The sequence below is a fragment of the Clavelina lepadiformis genome, chromosome 4 (assembly GCF_947623445.1).
Source record: "Clavelina lepadiformis chromosome 4, kaClaLepa1.1, whole genome shotgun sequence".
Lineage (NCBI taxonomy): Eukaryota > Metazoa > Chordata > Ascidiacea > Aplousobranchia > Clavelinidae > Clavelina > Clavelina lepadiformis.
The window spans coordinates 8734874-8750495 of record NC_135243.1 but is presented as its reverse complement, the minus strand read 5'-3'; the positions used below and the strand labels follow the sequence as shown (position 1 = coordinate 8750495).

Here is a 15622-nt window from a genome sequence, read left to right as displayed (position 1 = left end):
ATTTATGATTTGTTAATTTCAGTGACACATAGATGGAATTATGAAGGCGTTAACTCAAAATGACATTGTTTGCGAGTGCATTTAATACATTTTGGACGACGCATCGCGTTCTGAAATAAAACCCTTGAGCAGGAAACACTGCAGCGCTTGTTGGTGCAAGCTTGCACTTTTTTAGTGCAACGTTTTATGCATTTGTTGCATTTGGCTTTTCTGCAGTCGCTCCGCTGTAAGCAGGAAATCCAACAAGAGTGATTACCTGAAATAGATTGATAACTTCAAGAAGCAAGTGAAGTGTAAAAGCAACTTTTCATAGCTAATCAGACTTGAAATTAATATCGGAAGAAAACTTATTGAATTAAAATTAGACAAAATATATTCTTCTAGATACCTTTTGCGCAGGAACAGGTTTGTCTAGCGCACCTATGCACAGATTTACAATGGTTTTTACATTTGCACGTTGATTTCTTTTGCCCATTTTGTCTTCTTTTGAACTTGGCATCTGCAATCGCTAATATACACAGCAGACAAACGACAATAACCGTTATCGCAACTCGCATGTTTTCTTAATCTGTTTTCCTATACAGTTTATAAAAAAAATCTGCTTTGCATGAAAAGATGTTTATGTAAGTAAGCGGTATTGTGTGATAAACATTGCAACAACGTGATATAACAAAAATTCATGACGAATTACGTAATCAAATAACAAACTAAATAAACAACACAGCAAATTACAAACGTGTTTATAATGTCGCATATTCCAAATAATTTGTCTTATTCTTGTTAAAAAGAATACCAGCCGACAAGGTATAGTGTAATAACATGATCGTAAAATGGAGCGTCGCACACAAAGACACCTTTAGCGTAACAAATGAACAAGAAAATGATGGGGTAATGACGTACAATATAATTATGGATATAAAAAAGTAATATATAGGTATATACATAACAAGATTATCGTCATAAAAATATTTGTGATTATTTTTTATTTGTGTATGGAGCTGAAGTTTTTACTCTGTAGCAAAAACATACGCAACTTCAGATAAAAATTTTACAATTGACCTGAATTCAATAAAGCTTCACCATTCAACATACAATTGATATATAAAGCATGATCGCATGCTTGCTGTATAACTCAAACAAATTTAAATTTGTAAACTCTAACTTTTTCAATTAACTGCGCCAGACAATTGCCGGTGTTTAGAAACAAAAAGTGTTATTGGTATCAATGGACATATCGTCAGTATATTATACATATATCAATTATAACGTAAAAAAATTAGCACTGCGATGACTGGAATGGACTGGAAACGTTTTAGTTCTTGTGACGATAAGAATTGGCTACGTGGTGTTCAGTTCCAGCATCTCTCTGAGCAGATGGACGCATTTTCCTCCGATATCAATTTTTTTTTCTTCCGCCTTGCATCCTATTGAGAAGAACTATCTTATCAAAAGGAGATAATGTGTCGCCATAATCAGCGATAGACTCATCGTTTTTTTCAAGGGAATGGGTAAGTCTTTCGTTTTTGTTTTCGTCTTCGTTTCTTTCAACTTCGTCATCATCATCAGGTAGTGCTTTTTCTTGGTTTTCTTCCTCGTTTGTGACGCTGTCATTTTCATCATTATCGTCATCAAGTACTACTCCTTCTGTTTCTTCAGTAGCTTCTTCGTCATTTTGTGAGCAATGCTTCTCCATGCAAAGGTCACATCTAGCCTGGTTTAGGGATCCGAAGAAAGCGCAGGAATGAAAACAACGGCGGTCTTTGCATCGATTTTTCTTCGTGCAAGAACGCTTACAAATTCGACAATCCAGGCTCGCGACTGACGGACAATTGCTTGCAATACACATCATCTTGCAAACTTGTGGTGACTGATCTGTTTAAATCAGATAAAAAGTAATGTATGATATATAGCGTAGTTTAAGAAAAAATTCTATACATGGTAACTTTGAATAAACCTTAAAATTACGTAGCAGCTTGTAACAATTAACTTTGCCAAAGCGACGATATACGCTTTTACGAATAAGCCGCCATTACAATATGGAAAATTATGAGCACTTTGGCATATAGCGCCAATATAAGACTGTGTCAAATGCCCTTTACCTTGTGTGCAATTTTTAAGACAACTTTCAATGCATGTTGTCGGCGCTTTGCATAGCGCGTTGCATGTTGAGCGGCAGTGAGCTGTGTCCATAGGCATCTTTTCATATAAGTTTCCGGATATGCGTGACAAGGGAGAAAGATTCAACAGCTGCCTGATTTGATAGAGATATCGACGCCAATTACGGGAAAGGCCGGGCGAGGCCGCTTTCATCTCATGAGCATGTGCTGGGAATCGATGACGTAATCGGAGCCAGTGTGCTCCACGAGACAGGCCATCAGGGGAAAAAAGGGGAGGATATTCTTCTCCGGAAATCCATTGTGTCCTTCCTCTTCGGCTCGATGCTGGTCGACGTGGAGCAAAGAATGATGCAGGGTCTATAATTTGCTTTCCTAGTGATCCGGGACGTCTTTTGTGGCCAGCAGAATAATGCCTGTTCCGTCTTGGAAATGTGTTGCGTTGTCGTCCCCTGGAATGGGTTTCACTTGCATAGAACAGACTCGCAACAAGCAAGCAAACTAGCACAAAGCGTAATTTCATTTTTTAAACTTATCAAGTTCTGCAAACGACAAAACAAATCCCATAAAGTACCTTACTTAGTAAATTTACAAGTTTAATGTACAATTATGGTCGAGAAAAAAAACAACTGACAAATTTTAACTTTTGAACAAAACGACTATGCAAAAAATCCTGCAGAGCTGTGTTTGTCCAAAAGCTTTGAAAATCTCACTAAAACAAATTTTAATCGACATATTCTCAAGTTACATTTTTATTATTTGCAACCAATCGATGACGTCAGCGCATTAAAGTGTACAATCACCAAATAAATCGCAATCGCTAATTGACAACTGATATTCAGTGTTTGTGTATGTGTATGCCTATAGCCAACTTACTAAAAGCGATATGTTAACTTGGCTTCAATTTAGCATCTCGAAAAAGCAATCAACTTTCGAGCACACCGCAATATCAACACAAGAAAATATGCTAGAAGCAGTTTAACAATAAACAAACATAACAAAACGCTTGACTTTTTGGGGTATATAAAACAATATAAATCAGCACACAAGTTTACACATACAATTCTACAATTAAAACAAAACTTTTACTAAGAATACAAAACGTCTTGCTATACTACAACTTGTATGGAGTTTCGCTGCTTCTACTTCCCATCTAGCAATTGGAGTCGAGGCATGTTTTGCAAGCAAGAAGCTTCTTCGCCTGTCTCGGATTACCCGGGCATTCCTCAGCGCATGTATTGAGCAGGCAACCCAACCTTGCTCTGTGGCAATTGACAATGCAGGTTTTGCAGTCGGGCACTGCTGGGCAGTCGTTCTTTTTGCAACCCTTCTTGCATATTTTCTTTGCTTTGCCAGTACCTTGGAACAACATTGTGTAAATAAAATGCAATATATGTTATTAAAGATATTTATTTACTTGATTTGCATCTATAAATATATCTATCTATAAACTTACTCGAAGCACATTTATCCCGGCAAGTGGTCTTTTTACATTCTTTATTTGCGGCACATTGACTTGCGCATGTCACACTGCAGACTTTGTCCTTACGCTTGCTGCGATTTCCGGCTTCTATTTGGTCGGAAAAGCAAATGACAAGCACGGCAATGCACAATACGATTGCAAATTTCATTTTTACTGTATAGCTCTATACCCAAAGAAGAAACAGTGAAATAATCTCATTCCAACAGAGTAAAGTTAGAATTTCATGATGAAAATAAAAATGATGATGATGATAAATATAAATTTATTCGAATAAATTAAGATAAAAAAGAAAATGATCAGTCGATTTCACCGCGCATGCCATAGCCAAATCTTTTTTGCACAAACATTCTACCATTTCTTTTCTTCAGCTTTGTCAAAAGCATCGATATCATACAAAAAACAACGTTATGTCGCTTTTGCATATGAACACTTATAATTTGTATTAAAAAATGAAAATTAAATTAATGCAAAATTATGCAAACATTACTCTGCTAACTTGATGACCTGCTTCAAACTTACACTTCAGACTGATCAGTTAAACGTTTCCGGCTGATTTGCTAAAATCAGGGCAGTAGCGTTTCCAATTTATAGGCGAAAACTTTCTTCTTCCTTGTCCCATTTCTTTCAGCAAACATATAAATATCCACGCAAAGACGTGAAATAATGCGATGACTACATCAGGGTACAATAGTAATAAGTAATAACATCTACAGTATTTCTTTTTCATGAAATGGATGGCCACACTGGACGATGTACGTCTTTTTTTTATCCAGAATAGATTTGTTTTGTACTAGAAGCTTATAATTAGTAATATGATGTGTATGTAATGTATACTGTGGACATCTTTTGAAATTTTTCAAACTGCAAAGAAGACTAGTTCAAGGCCTGTATGCGCAGTTCAAGGCTTATATCCGATTTCATTTTGATAATGGTTATAACTAAGTAAAAGTTTTTTTTGCATTCGAAACGTTAGAAAAATTGAAAAATGTGATGTTCTTTTAAGCTTAAAAGAAGAAATCCAACAATTACACTATAGCTGCTTCTCGAATAAAATAGTTTAACGCACTTTTTTACGGGCCGCATGTATTAACAACGATGAATCACGCCACCAGGTAACAAAAACGTGCCGAGCAAACAAGTTCTTCCCTGACCTTATCGACTTCATCAAACAACCACTTTCTTAACGAGGTCAGTAACCCCACAAAACATGTTTTTATTCTTTGGGAGTCTCTTGTGAGAACGGTTCACAGCCTTCTCATTACTATTTGCAGGTAACCACGATTTCGTTATGTAATGGAAGCTTATAAGTTTGTAATATTGTTTGAGTTTCCTTTTTTTGCCAGCGTTCAACGTAACTTCAAATGTTTGAGCTTGACAAAAATGTCTTCAGCATGTATAGTAGTGTTATGCACTAGTGTAAACCTGAATTTTTAAATTATTGCAACAACAAGATCAATTGCCGGTGCGACAATACCAATATTTATTGTATTGAATTAACTTCAGTGATTAACTTCAAATTTTTGATTGTTCGGTGAAGGTCATGTCACTGTACTGCTGATTTCACGCGCAATTGTGAACGCACGGAGAACAGATTACGGGCACAGTGTTTTGTCGTTTAGGCTAATTGAAGAATGATGTTTAACCATAAAAACACGATGTAGGCTATATGTAGAAAAACAACTCCGCAAGGAAAAGTATGGGAAGAAAGCATTTTGGATTATTTCAAAGCATAAAAGGATTGGCTGACCTTTATACACCCTCACACCGTAACCTTTCTTTACGTGCTCTTTTTATAGCAGACAAAGCAATGAAAATGTAATGCGCGAGATATAGAGGATCACCGCGTTACAGGGAGTCAAAGATCATATTACAGACAACAACTTCTACAAGGAAACCTAGGATAACAAAGCACGCTCTTAAAACAAGATTTCATTCAGCTGTTGAAATCAGCGGTGATTCTCAACCTAAGAGTAATTCACGACACTTGCTGTTAAAAGCCAGAAACAACCTCTGTTCATCTGTGCTTTTTTTCTACTCTGCGACTGCATGATTTTTGTATAGAAAGTCATTTTGCAAATTTATAACTGGACTGATACAATTTCACGAAAAAGTTTACCGAAGTTATCAAATGTTTCGTATGTAATGTTACTAGGAATGAAACAGATGTATGTTTAAATTCTAACACATTTTGAAACATCATGTTGTGGCAATAAAAATGAGGTGCAACAAAAAAGAGATATTTATCCATTGCAATTCCGCACGTGTATCGTCATTTAACAAAAACAGTGCAAATTTGCAATAACTTTATTGACCACATATATTTGCCAATTGATCATATAGAACGTACACGTAAAAGGGATATATTTTTTCAGCTAAACCTTCTTGGGATCAAAAGTTCCATAAATCAAATGCAGTGGAATGTATTTGAGAATTTTTCTTGTTGTCTGAAACAACCAGAGTTTCTTTGAAATATCGAAAAAGACTTGCTCCTGGTATTGCGATCTCTAGCCTTATTTTACGTCACAAAACCGTTGCTCAATACCCACCAGCAATGCATAACCAAAGTAAAGGTTCATTGCTGCATTTTGGCGAAAGCACAGATTGTTCTTAATTGTTTCCGGTCGATCACCAGTTGCACCAAGCTTTGACCTTTGCCAGCAAAAAGCTACTTGGTATGACTAGGCCCGACCTATTATTGTTTTGTTTTCGCAGAGGGAGAAAAAAGACTTTCTCCCAGTCATACACACGTCATCAACACAGTCTGCCAAATAGGCTTGTTTGCCGAATGACTAGGGATAAACACTGGCGTGACGTTATACGTTGAACCAACTGCTACCATGCTGGCCTGACAAACAATGCAGTTAAAATAAAGAAAATTAATCTCAGCAAAGCAAAAACAACTAACAGCACGATTTTTGTAAGATTATAGTTCCAAACTGTTATGAAATTGTTAAGAGTCTCAGAATTTAACTTGCACATCTTTTCGTTTAACTACTGCGTAATGTCAAAAGACGACAATCATAAAACAGTGTTGGGAAAACGAACTGGACTTTAATATGATGTAATTTGTATGCAACACATCGGTAAAGCTTTTTGAAGGCTTTGCGCATCGTACAACTGTTTTATCAAAGCTAAAAACAGTTCATAAATCATTTCGATTGGTCAAAGTATCGTATCAAGAACCAATAACATGAAGTTTGCAGTAATTTATGCTGCATCAGCATTCAATAGGAAATAATTTACAAACAATAATAATCACAAAAAGCAAACAAAACAATAGAATACATGTTGTCACGAAAAGTAAACATTACAAGTACGAAGCTTATATTTTTACCAAAAGTCATCCAGATTTTCAACAGTTATTTTATCCCCACCAAATAAACATACGTATGTATTGTTTTAAGATTACACATCGCCCAAAAGCAGATATAGTTAATAAAATATTGCAAACGCTATAATTAAGCCATATTAATGTCATTATTTGAAACAGCAACCAAATATTTTCACTTTGCTTTCCTAACTGAATATGCTTTTCATATTTAATAAACCAAAAATATTACACCTATTGCATAAATAAGGTTCATCTCCAGTTCATAAGCCAGAACCCCTGTTTCAGAAAGTTTTAAGAACTGAAAAATTCGAAGTTAGAAACAATTCAGTTTTGTAGCGTCATTGTGCGGTAAAAAGTTTACATTATTTTTACCGCTTTTCAGTGGAGAGGAAGGTAAATAATAAAAAGGATAATAACCCTTGTTCTTAAAGATTACCGTTAGCTAACCATATTATATGAGCGTATTGCTTTTCACATTTTTTGTATTTTGATAGGTTACTTCAAAAAGAAGTTGACCTTGGGCCGAAAAATAGTTGTCTGTTAGTATACTGGAGCATATAATTTCGCAATAATATTTAGTAGTTAAGCAATAACAACATTTCCAAAAATGAGGTCGCAACATCAATTTGACGCTGATTATGACATACGTCATAGGTGGTATCAATTGTGACGGAAAAACGTAAAAACAATGTCCAAAGTGCTTATGTTTGGACGATTATTTATGAATAGAACGTTTCGTGTGGGCGAAAACAAATAGTTATGCTTATAGCGTACTACAGTAAAACAAAACGTATGACGTGTATAAAAAAAAATACCATGTGTCATTTAAGGCTAACCTTATAACTTACAATACTGGTGAAAATAGGTGTAAACTTATAAGCTAGAGTTCGCTGAGCTTTTAACTGTTAGTTTTTATATAAAGTAAAACAAAGTTCAAGTATAGTCTCTACATATCACATATCTGCATACAGTCCATACAAAAGGTTTGTGAAGACTATGGTCCAAGAATCCCGTTATCCCCAATCTCATTTACGTAACTGTAACCAGACACACCATAAACAAAAATAAACATTATGTTGGGCTATAAGCTAAATCGAGTTTATCAATTGACAAAAATCAAAACACCGCATCATAAGTATAAAAAATAAATCTCAAGATAACCAGCAAAGAAATTGTGGTGAAATTGAGCACGAAAGTTTCATAAAATTGCATTAACTCGCACAAATCATTCGAAAATCATTTGTTTCTTTTAACGAAGTATTAACATTAACGCGCACCAGTGCCTGATACATAACAATGCGGAAAAATATTTTAAATTTAAAATAACCTCTTTTGAGTGGAATGGATTTGTTACGATTTTAAAATTTTTTGCCTATGTCCAGCAGTCTTATTCATACACGTTATTGATAGCAAGAGCGGTTGGAAAAACATTTATTTTAAACCGCACGGTAACGCTACAGAGCTTTGTTTGGTATAAACTTTAAAGTTTTCTATTCTCAGCTATTTCAAAACATACAGCTTCTCGTACATTGTTAAGCTCATACATTGACTTGAAACGAAATGTAAGTCATCGCAAATTAAAACTAAAATTGAAACAAATTTTTGCGCCAATCTAAATAATCCTGCATTTGGAATACGTCAGCAATCATAAAGTGGTCATGATTGGTACGTCCAAAGTCTTTACCTATACAGTATACAACCATACAAAATAAATGAACATTTAAATTAAACCGCGAGCTGCGTTTACTATAACATATATTTGCTGGTCTATTCTAAGATTACATTTAATAAATTAAAAACAGCCAAATATAACAAACGATCTTACAAAAGTATATTTCAGTAAATTTTATTAAAAATCTTGTAAAAATCTTTAAACGTCTTTTCAAAGAATTTTATAGTTTGGATTTATTAAAGTTACAGACTAAAGTAATCTCTTTCGTTAAGTTTCATTTAACTTTAACAAATTGGATCGAGATAACCCGAGATAAGCGCGCTATTTTCCTTTAAAATAAAAAAGGCTCGTCGTTAAAGCAAATTTGACGAAGCTCTACCGTGCTTGCTTTCATAATCTCTCGACATATATATGCAAGGCCACAGTTTCTGGCTACAAAGCCCGAAGTTATATTCTTACGATATGTCGTACTGAAATTGAATGGTTTCACCGCACGGTACCAGATAAAACTGAGAGCTCAACGTATGCTCAAATACGTCCGCGTGCTGCGATTATAGTTATCTCGTTGTCGCATCAGCATTATCTTCAGTCCATCAAGTTAGAAAGAGATCGTGTCGGTCTTGAAGTGTTATTACTTGATTTCTTTCTATTTGCTTTGAGATTTAAGTCAAAATCTTTTCTCACTTATCAAGTGCTAATTTCGAAGGCGGACGACAAGGACCTGTTTGAAATTACGTTTTAAGTGCTGCTACTTTCACCGTCTACGTAAGGTATAAGGGTTTTATTTTGATGTTTTGCTGAGATAAGATGCCAGCAATGAAGGTGACCTATCTTTTAAGAATGGCGATAATCGCCGGGATATTTCACGGTAAGTTTTATAGCTTAATCTATGTGGAGCCCATGATTAATATAAGCATTGTATGTCGGTTAACGTGAAAAATGTTATAGAAGAGATACACGTCTTTTGGAACCAAGTTGCTTATGCTGCTGAAGCTGCTATAGCTTCATAGTATCTTTAGTTTCAATTGCTTGTGGTATAACGTGCGATAGGAAAATTGTGGTTTCACAGGTAAACTTCGAAGAAAACGCGCTGGCGTTTTCGAAAAACAGCTGTCAAGGCTGTAATCAGATTGAGTCAGCAGCAAAATTAACGATTCTCATTATCTCAATGTAAGTAACTACATAGTAAAAAAGTAGACCCAATAATCTCGATTTAATCAGTTTAGACATACTTAGCCTACACATCTAGGCCACAAGAAGAAAATATCAGCCCAGGAAAAAGAGCATAAGATATATCGACAATGCTGGCGAGCTATTGATATGTGTAGTTTAGTTTGTCAACTGGGAGGTTTCGAATATAAACTTCGACGTCTCGAGGCACTTATTCTTATCGTATAGTGTACATTACTTGGACGCGTTGATGCGTTTAGATCTCGTTATTGGATCAACGAAATGAAATTAAACAAGGTTGGCTGTCGGTAATGGCACTTCCCGATCTAAATAAAGCTCCTCGTTAGATCAACCAGCTTTCCAAAATTGACATAAGCAGTTGGTTTTCATTGCAGTGTTCATTTATAATGATTTCAACCTTTGCAGACTATAGAGCAAAGGTGATATCATGTATTTGAAATGAAAAACTCCTACTTTGTGCGAACGAATGTTTTAAAGCTTTTGTGTGCAGCTACAACAGCATTTGGCTGCGCTCACATACTCGGGGTTTGTTTTTTAGGTATATGCGATACTTGAAGACTATATAGACAACTTCTTTGGCACAACATAGCTCTAAAATAGATTTGCAAAAGCTTCTGGAAATATGTTCCTGGCAATGTTTGCCATCAAATTTCTTACGACTTTACGATTTCTTACAAAACAAACCGACAATTGAGTGTTAACGATATTGTTTTAAGGTGTTGCTAATTACTTTGCCTTAATGTGGTAGGCAATGCAATCGCAGTTGAAAGAGAAGAAAAAAAAACAAACGAAAACTTCCCAAAAGCGAAAGGCAATTTCCCGCAATGCCAAGTCATCTTGAATAATGTGCTGGAACGGTCCACGGTTTTGCCTTTGAATCTAACCGGTCGCTGGACTTCTATAAGGTATGGTGTAAGAATATTGACTTTTGTGCTATGCGCCGAGGACTTTGAAGACACATCTGTTTGAGGTGTGCACTGCAATGACGTGCTACAATGGAATGAGAAAGCTAATGTAGAAATTTTCAAAATATTTGAAATAATTTTTGGTTAAGCTAAAAAGTCAAAGAAATTATCGTCTTACGTTTGTGTGTAGATGCGAAATTCGACCTGGACCCCAATTTGTGCTGCGCGATTATACATTTGAAAACGAAGGTCAATTTTTGCTGTCACATCACTATTACCTCGACGCGGCTTGCACTAGGCCCTCGTACACGGTTACGTCACGAGGCAAAGTCATGCCAACATCAGAAGTTTGGGCACAGAGCTTTCGAATCCCGGGCGCCACTGAAGTCAGCTATGTTCAAAAGAAAGTGGCCGTCCGCCCACATACAAAACAGGTTTAATATGACAACAACTTCAAGATGATAATGACGATAACCACGCGCTCGTCCTATACATGTTGTCAACACGTAAACAGAGTAATGTTATAGTGTAAACTTAGCCTGCGACCACTTGAAGTAGAGTTTTAACGTACCATATTAAAGGCTATAATTTAACTGTGTGACAATGGAAAAGCTTAACTTGTTCCACCCGGTGCATTTCTTCCACCAACTCCGCGTGAAACCTTTCCTGTAAACGATTTAATGTGATACAAACTGTAGCGGGTTAAAGACACAGCGTTTGAGCGATGTTACGCAAATATTCGGACACTTTCAAAAATCCTTCCTTTTAAATCTTTGTAGAAAAGGGAGGAAATTCGAGATATCTGGAGATCGAAATGTCGAGGCTGTGAAGATAAAACTTCGCCGTCGAATTCAAGGAAAACTTTTCCATTTTACCATTCGTTCCGCAAATGTGACTGCTTGGAAGCCATCAATTTTCACTTGGGTGAACTTGAAATTATGAAAATTATTGAAAAGTATAAAAGCGAGAGGTTTGTTTTCTTTGTCACTCTTTGGTTTTCGATAATATGTATACTGTATAGTGTATAGGCTATAGCCCAATCAACCTTTTTGACAGTTTATTGGTTATGTACTGTACAACGACTTATCTTTAACCTTGAACGGGAAAATTTAAAACTTCATCCCAAAACTTTAAACCCCTCCTATATATCTTTGAAGTAAATTACGTCGTATAGTTTAGTCTGTTGCAGTTTTTACAACATATTCACAGGCACATTTATCGCGTTACAATCATGAAATGCTTGTCACAATAGCTAAGTTATAAACAGTTAAACACTGACAAGATTAGTAATCCTAGATTGTGGGGTTGAACATGGCCTCAGAACAGCTCTTAATCGCGGCATATAAAGCCTAATAAAGGGGAAATCGAATCAACTTCAACACTCGATTGAATGATTCACCGCCAATTTAAACCTGAAAGGTAAACAACTCACGGACAAAAAGACCTTCTGAATTTGACTTTTCTGTAATTAAAGAAACCATAATATTTGCTAATGACCAAATTTCAAAGGTCCAACGTTGCGATGATAGCAGTGAAATGGTTTAAACTTTCCTCTTATCTTGGCGTGATCGCGCAACAGACGTGAAATTTTTCTTCGCTATCTTACACATCAAGGAGCGTTTATATCGAGCCCACGGCAACTGCGAGATCGTATCACCCGGTCTTCGGCTTTGTCTCCAGGCTTTAAAGATTGGCATCGTTCCGGGATAAATTTACACTCCCTGAGCAGGCCAACACTTCCAGCAGCTGATAGACTACACCACAGCCTAGACATGAAAACAGCGCAAACACTTTGGGCCTTTGATGTCTTTGTAGTGCTTGCTCTTAGTTCAACAGCTGCACACCTGTGCAGAAAATACTATATAAGAAGGGTACTTATGACACATAAACTAATAACAAATAACTGTTTGTTCGAATTTAGGTCCGCAACGTCTGAAAATACTTGGCCGGGACGGTTCACAAGCTACTATAAATTAACATCTATTTGTTTTTAAGCATGTTCTTGCAACTTTATATCACATCGCTTTCTCGTTTAAAATATTCGACGAAATATTAATGTATTTAAGGTATACGATCTTCTGCCAGGAGGTAAATGATTGTTTTCTTATGTAACAGTAATTTTGACTTATATCTCATATTTCTTTTCTAATAAAATACATTATTGGATTAAGCCTGGTATCGAATTAATATTGTAAAATAGCACTAGGTAGGGAAATAAAAATGAATTATATGAGGCAATGAAATACGCTTTAAGCTGCCGTGAAATTAACCTGAACATTTTGATTTCTCCATGTTCTAACCTTTTTGAATACACAGTAATTTTATTAAACCTTTTTTGAAAACAATTACATTTAATTCAATCTTTATTAGCTACGATACGTATATTATATCAGCAGTTAAACGTATTGTGTACGCTCGACCAGTCATTGAAGTCAGTGAGCAGTGGTTAAAAGTAGTTCTTTATTGTTTTTCAGGTCTCTGGATTCTCAACTTCATCTCTACGTAGGTAATGTTAAAACGAAATATGACAGCAGATATTACCTTCCAAGCACATATCAAGACCCAATGATGTTTGCCAGGGTATGACTTGCTTCCTTCATACATCTAATTATAATTTATTCACTGTATTGATGCTTTAATTTTTATTTTAACTGACCGGTAATGAAGCTGTGGTGGTGATTTTTCTGAAGGATTTTTTGCAATATTTTGTTTTTGAATTTTACACTTCTCTTGTAGGCGTACACTAATAACAAATGTTATTATCCCCGAAGATTGCTTTTAGCGATTACGAAGTTTATACAAGTAAAGGTTTAAATTTTATAATTACAGATCAAACTTCAGACAATAATTTTACCAAGTTAAGCTATTAATGATTGATTGCAAAATCAAAACCTTTTTAAGAAATTTAATTTCCAAAAATATACAACCATTGCTTGCAAACTGGTAAATAGCTTTATTTTGCATGAAAAATCAAGTTTGTGCGCTACCATGCGGATAATGTAACGGAATAACCGCTACACTAAAACAACAGAATTTCAAAATCATTATGACGCTAAATTTGTTTGCAGAGACAGAGAGAATGCGACGTTTGCGAAAGAATTCTTCACTCCACGTCCCACAATCCTCCTATACTTCTTTCCCCGTTTTACAGCTTCACTCTTTTTCCTGCGAGCTGGGTACAGTTGTCATACAATCATTAAATGCTATCGTTATTATCAGCAGGCCTAATAATTCTCTAACTCACACTTCAGTGACAGCTTATCGTAGCGAGACAATTTATGAAAAAACGTTTCATTGATTTTGTCTACCTTATTTCTGACTAGGTTAGTGTGAGATGTGAAGTGCGCCCAGGGAAAATCTTCCTCACCAGGGAGCTCTATTTTATGTCTTCATCCACTTGGCATGGCACTTATTCCTACTTCAAAGACCCAGGCTGTTCCTCACCTACTTATAAACTGAGAGCAATTGGAAGGTACGGAAACCAGTTTTGTCCATTTTTTTAAAAACTACTCGAACGTGTGATCATATATAATTATATACAGTAGTTATGGTGAAATGCTGGGTACTGTAAAAGTTGCAACTTTACCAATGCTAAATTGTTATTATACAGTACTTTTGTTTTAATTTAAAGCGTTTATTTTCACGTTTGGATATGTCAGATATAGAACGAAAATGGCTTTTGTTTTATTTAATAAATTTACTTTATTTTACTTTTTAACTTTAGGTATACCGTGGGTAAACCATCGCGAGTAATAGATGGTGCATTTGAGTCTACCTTTGAGGTTTTAGAGCTTTATCTCACTACTCAAAATGAAACGGTTACTGCCCTTTTTAACTCTTACCGTGGACTGCTTAAGCCACAAATAAAAACTTACACCGAATTTCAAGCAACTAAAGAAAACGGTCTTGATGCGATCGGACTCTATCTGCCACACAAGGAATATGAAATTTTACGAATAGTAAAAAATGGAAAAGATTTGTTTCTTTTCACTGGCAGACGTCCAACCGTTGGTGGTCGATCGCCAAATAAACCTGGCAAACGTGCTACGTCATTTCAGGACGAATTACAACAGTGTGACAGTAAGCTTTTGCTCTATTTATGCTTCTTCACACGCGTATATCATACAAATTTGAGACTCTAATAGCCAAGCCAAATGTTGGCCATGCAACATGTAAGTTTTTTGTTTTAAGATGCCGAAATAGGAAGTGATAAAAGGTGGGATGTATCAAGGTATCAATTCGACAATAACATCGAAAAGAAACAAAGCTCTTATCTCATCATGCCATCTAAGGCGGAGTCTTTGACAGAATCTTCCACTACTACCAGTCCAGCTGGAGGCAGCGGTAACAGAGTTCAGAGATTCTCCTTAAGTTTGATACTCTGCATGGTAGCAGCGCAATGGATTACAAAGCCTTATTGAAGAAAGGAGAAAAAGACGGCGGTTACAACAAAAAAATGTGACAAACAGGGCGTTACTAAAAAGTAACGCTTGTTCTTAAATGATTTCGAGCTACCTCCGTTGACTCTGCTGCCTCCAGTATACTGCAGACAGCAATTTACAGACATGCGTAAACAATCTGCTGCACATAAGCCGAAACTATAATCTCCTTTATTCAGAGGATATAACTAGCTGGGTAAAATTAGAAGCGAAGCAGTTAACATCACAAGTTGGATAAATTCGTGTTCCAGATTAACTCTCACATTTTGATTTCGTAGCTTCTATGTTGTTTTCAACGATCAATTTACGTTGATAGATTGTATTAATTCATGTCTTTTACTGTACATATTTTTTTTAAGTTCCAAATCTAAAAACTGATTTATCATGTTCTACGTTTTAAATTTTTTTATACAAACGATCTTGACAAGCACTGCTTTTGCACGTATAAATCATAGCATCAGAAACAAAAGCCTAGATACTTTTAACT

At 35.8% G+C, this 15622-nt stretch overlaps 2 protein-coding genes and 1 long non-coding RNA gene across 5 annotated transcripts; 1 reads left to right on the top strand and 2 right to left on the bottom strand.

The window, feature by feature from the left end:
- Positions 1-597: 597 nt before the first annotated feature.
- LOC143451803 (uncharacterized) lies at positions 598-5686 on the bottom strand. 2 transcript variants are annotated; one of them, XM_076952543.1, is made up of 4 exons: positions 4117-5686; positions 3571-3684; positions 2100-3473; positions 598-1872 (listed from the first exon to the last, which is right to left on the bottom strand). In XM_076952543.1, exons 3-4 carry the CDS (start codon positions 2635-2637, stop codon positions 1397-1399), a joined length of 1014 nt encoding a protein of 337 aa, XP_076808658.1. In that variant the 5' UTR covers positions 2638-3473; positions 3571-3684; positions 4117-5686; the 3' UTR covers positions 598-1396. The 2 variants fall into 2 exon arrangements, with proteins under 2 accessions (XP_076808658.1, XP_076808657.1); XM_076952542.1 differs by lacking the exon at positions 4117-5686 and having other exon boundaries at positions 3571-4036.
- A 3488-nt stretch (positions 5687-9174) lies between these two features.
- Positions 9175-15565, top strand: LOC143453529 (protein APCDD1-like). 2 transcript variants are annotated; one of them, XM_076954894.1, is made up of 9 exons: positions 9175-9468; positions 10540-10696; positions 10887-11130; positions 11476-11666; positions 13171-13276; positions 13765-13872; positions 14020-14168; positions 14421-14776; positions 14888-15565. In XM_076954894.1, the coding sequence occupies exons 1-9, from the start codon at positions 9408-9410 to the stop codon at positions 15115-15117; spliced, it is 1602 nt and encodes a 533-aa protein (XP_076811009.1). In that variant the 5' UTR covers positions 9175-9407; the 3' UTR covers positions 15118-15565. The 2 variants fall into 2 exon arrangements, with proteins under 2 accessions (XP_076811009.1, XP_076811008.1); XM_076954893.1 differs by lacking the exon at positions 9175-9468 and adding an exon at positions 9780-10329.
- On the bottom strand, positions 10537-11011 carry LOC143453531 (uncharacterized). Its single transcript, XR_013115222.1, has 2 exons — positions 10875-11011; positions 10537-10781 (listed from the first exon to the last, which is right to left on the bottom strand). It is a non-coding gene; the product is annotated as an uncharacterized LOC143453531 (long non-coding RNA).
- Positions 15566-15622: the final 57 nt, after the last annotated feature.

Bases quoted from the DNA above. Each gene is read 5' to 3' on its own strand.
- LOC143451803 (XM_076952543.1), bottom strand. From the start codon at position 2,637: ATGAAATTACGCTTTGTGCTAGTTTGCTTGCTTGTTGCGAGTCTGTTC. The intron at 1,873-2,099 runs GTAAAGGGCATT...TGATTTAAACAG, and splicing joins TCTTAAAAATTGCACACAAG to ATCAGTCACCACAAGTTTGC.
- LOC143453529 (XM_076954893.1), top strand. From the start codon at position 10,230: ATGAAAAACTCCTACTTTGTGCGAACGAATGTTTTAAAGCTTTTGTGT. The intron at 11,667-13,170 runs GTTTGTTTTCTT...ATTGTTTTTCAG, and splicing joins GAAAAGTATAAAAGCGAGAG to GTCTCTGGATTCTCAACTTC. The intron at 14,777-14,887 runs GTAAGCTTTTGC...TTTTGTTTTAAG, and splicing joins CGAATTACAACAGTGTGACA to ATGCCGAAATAGGAAGTGAT.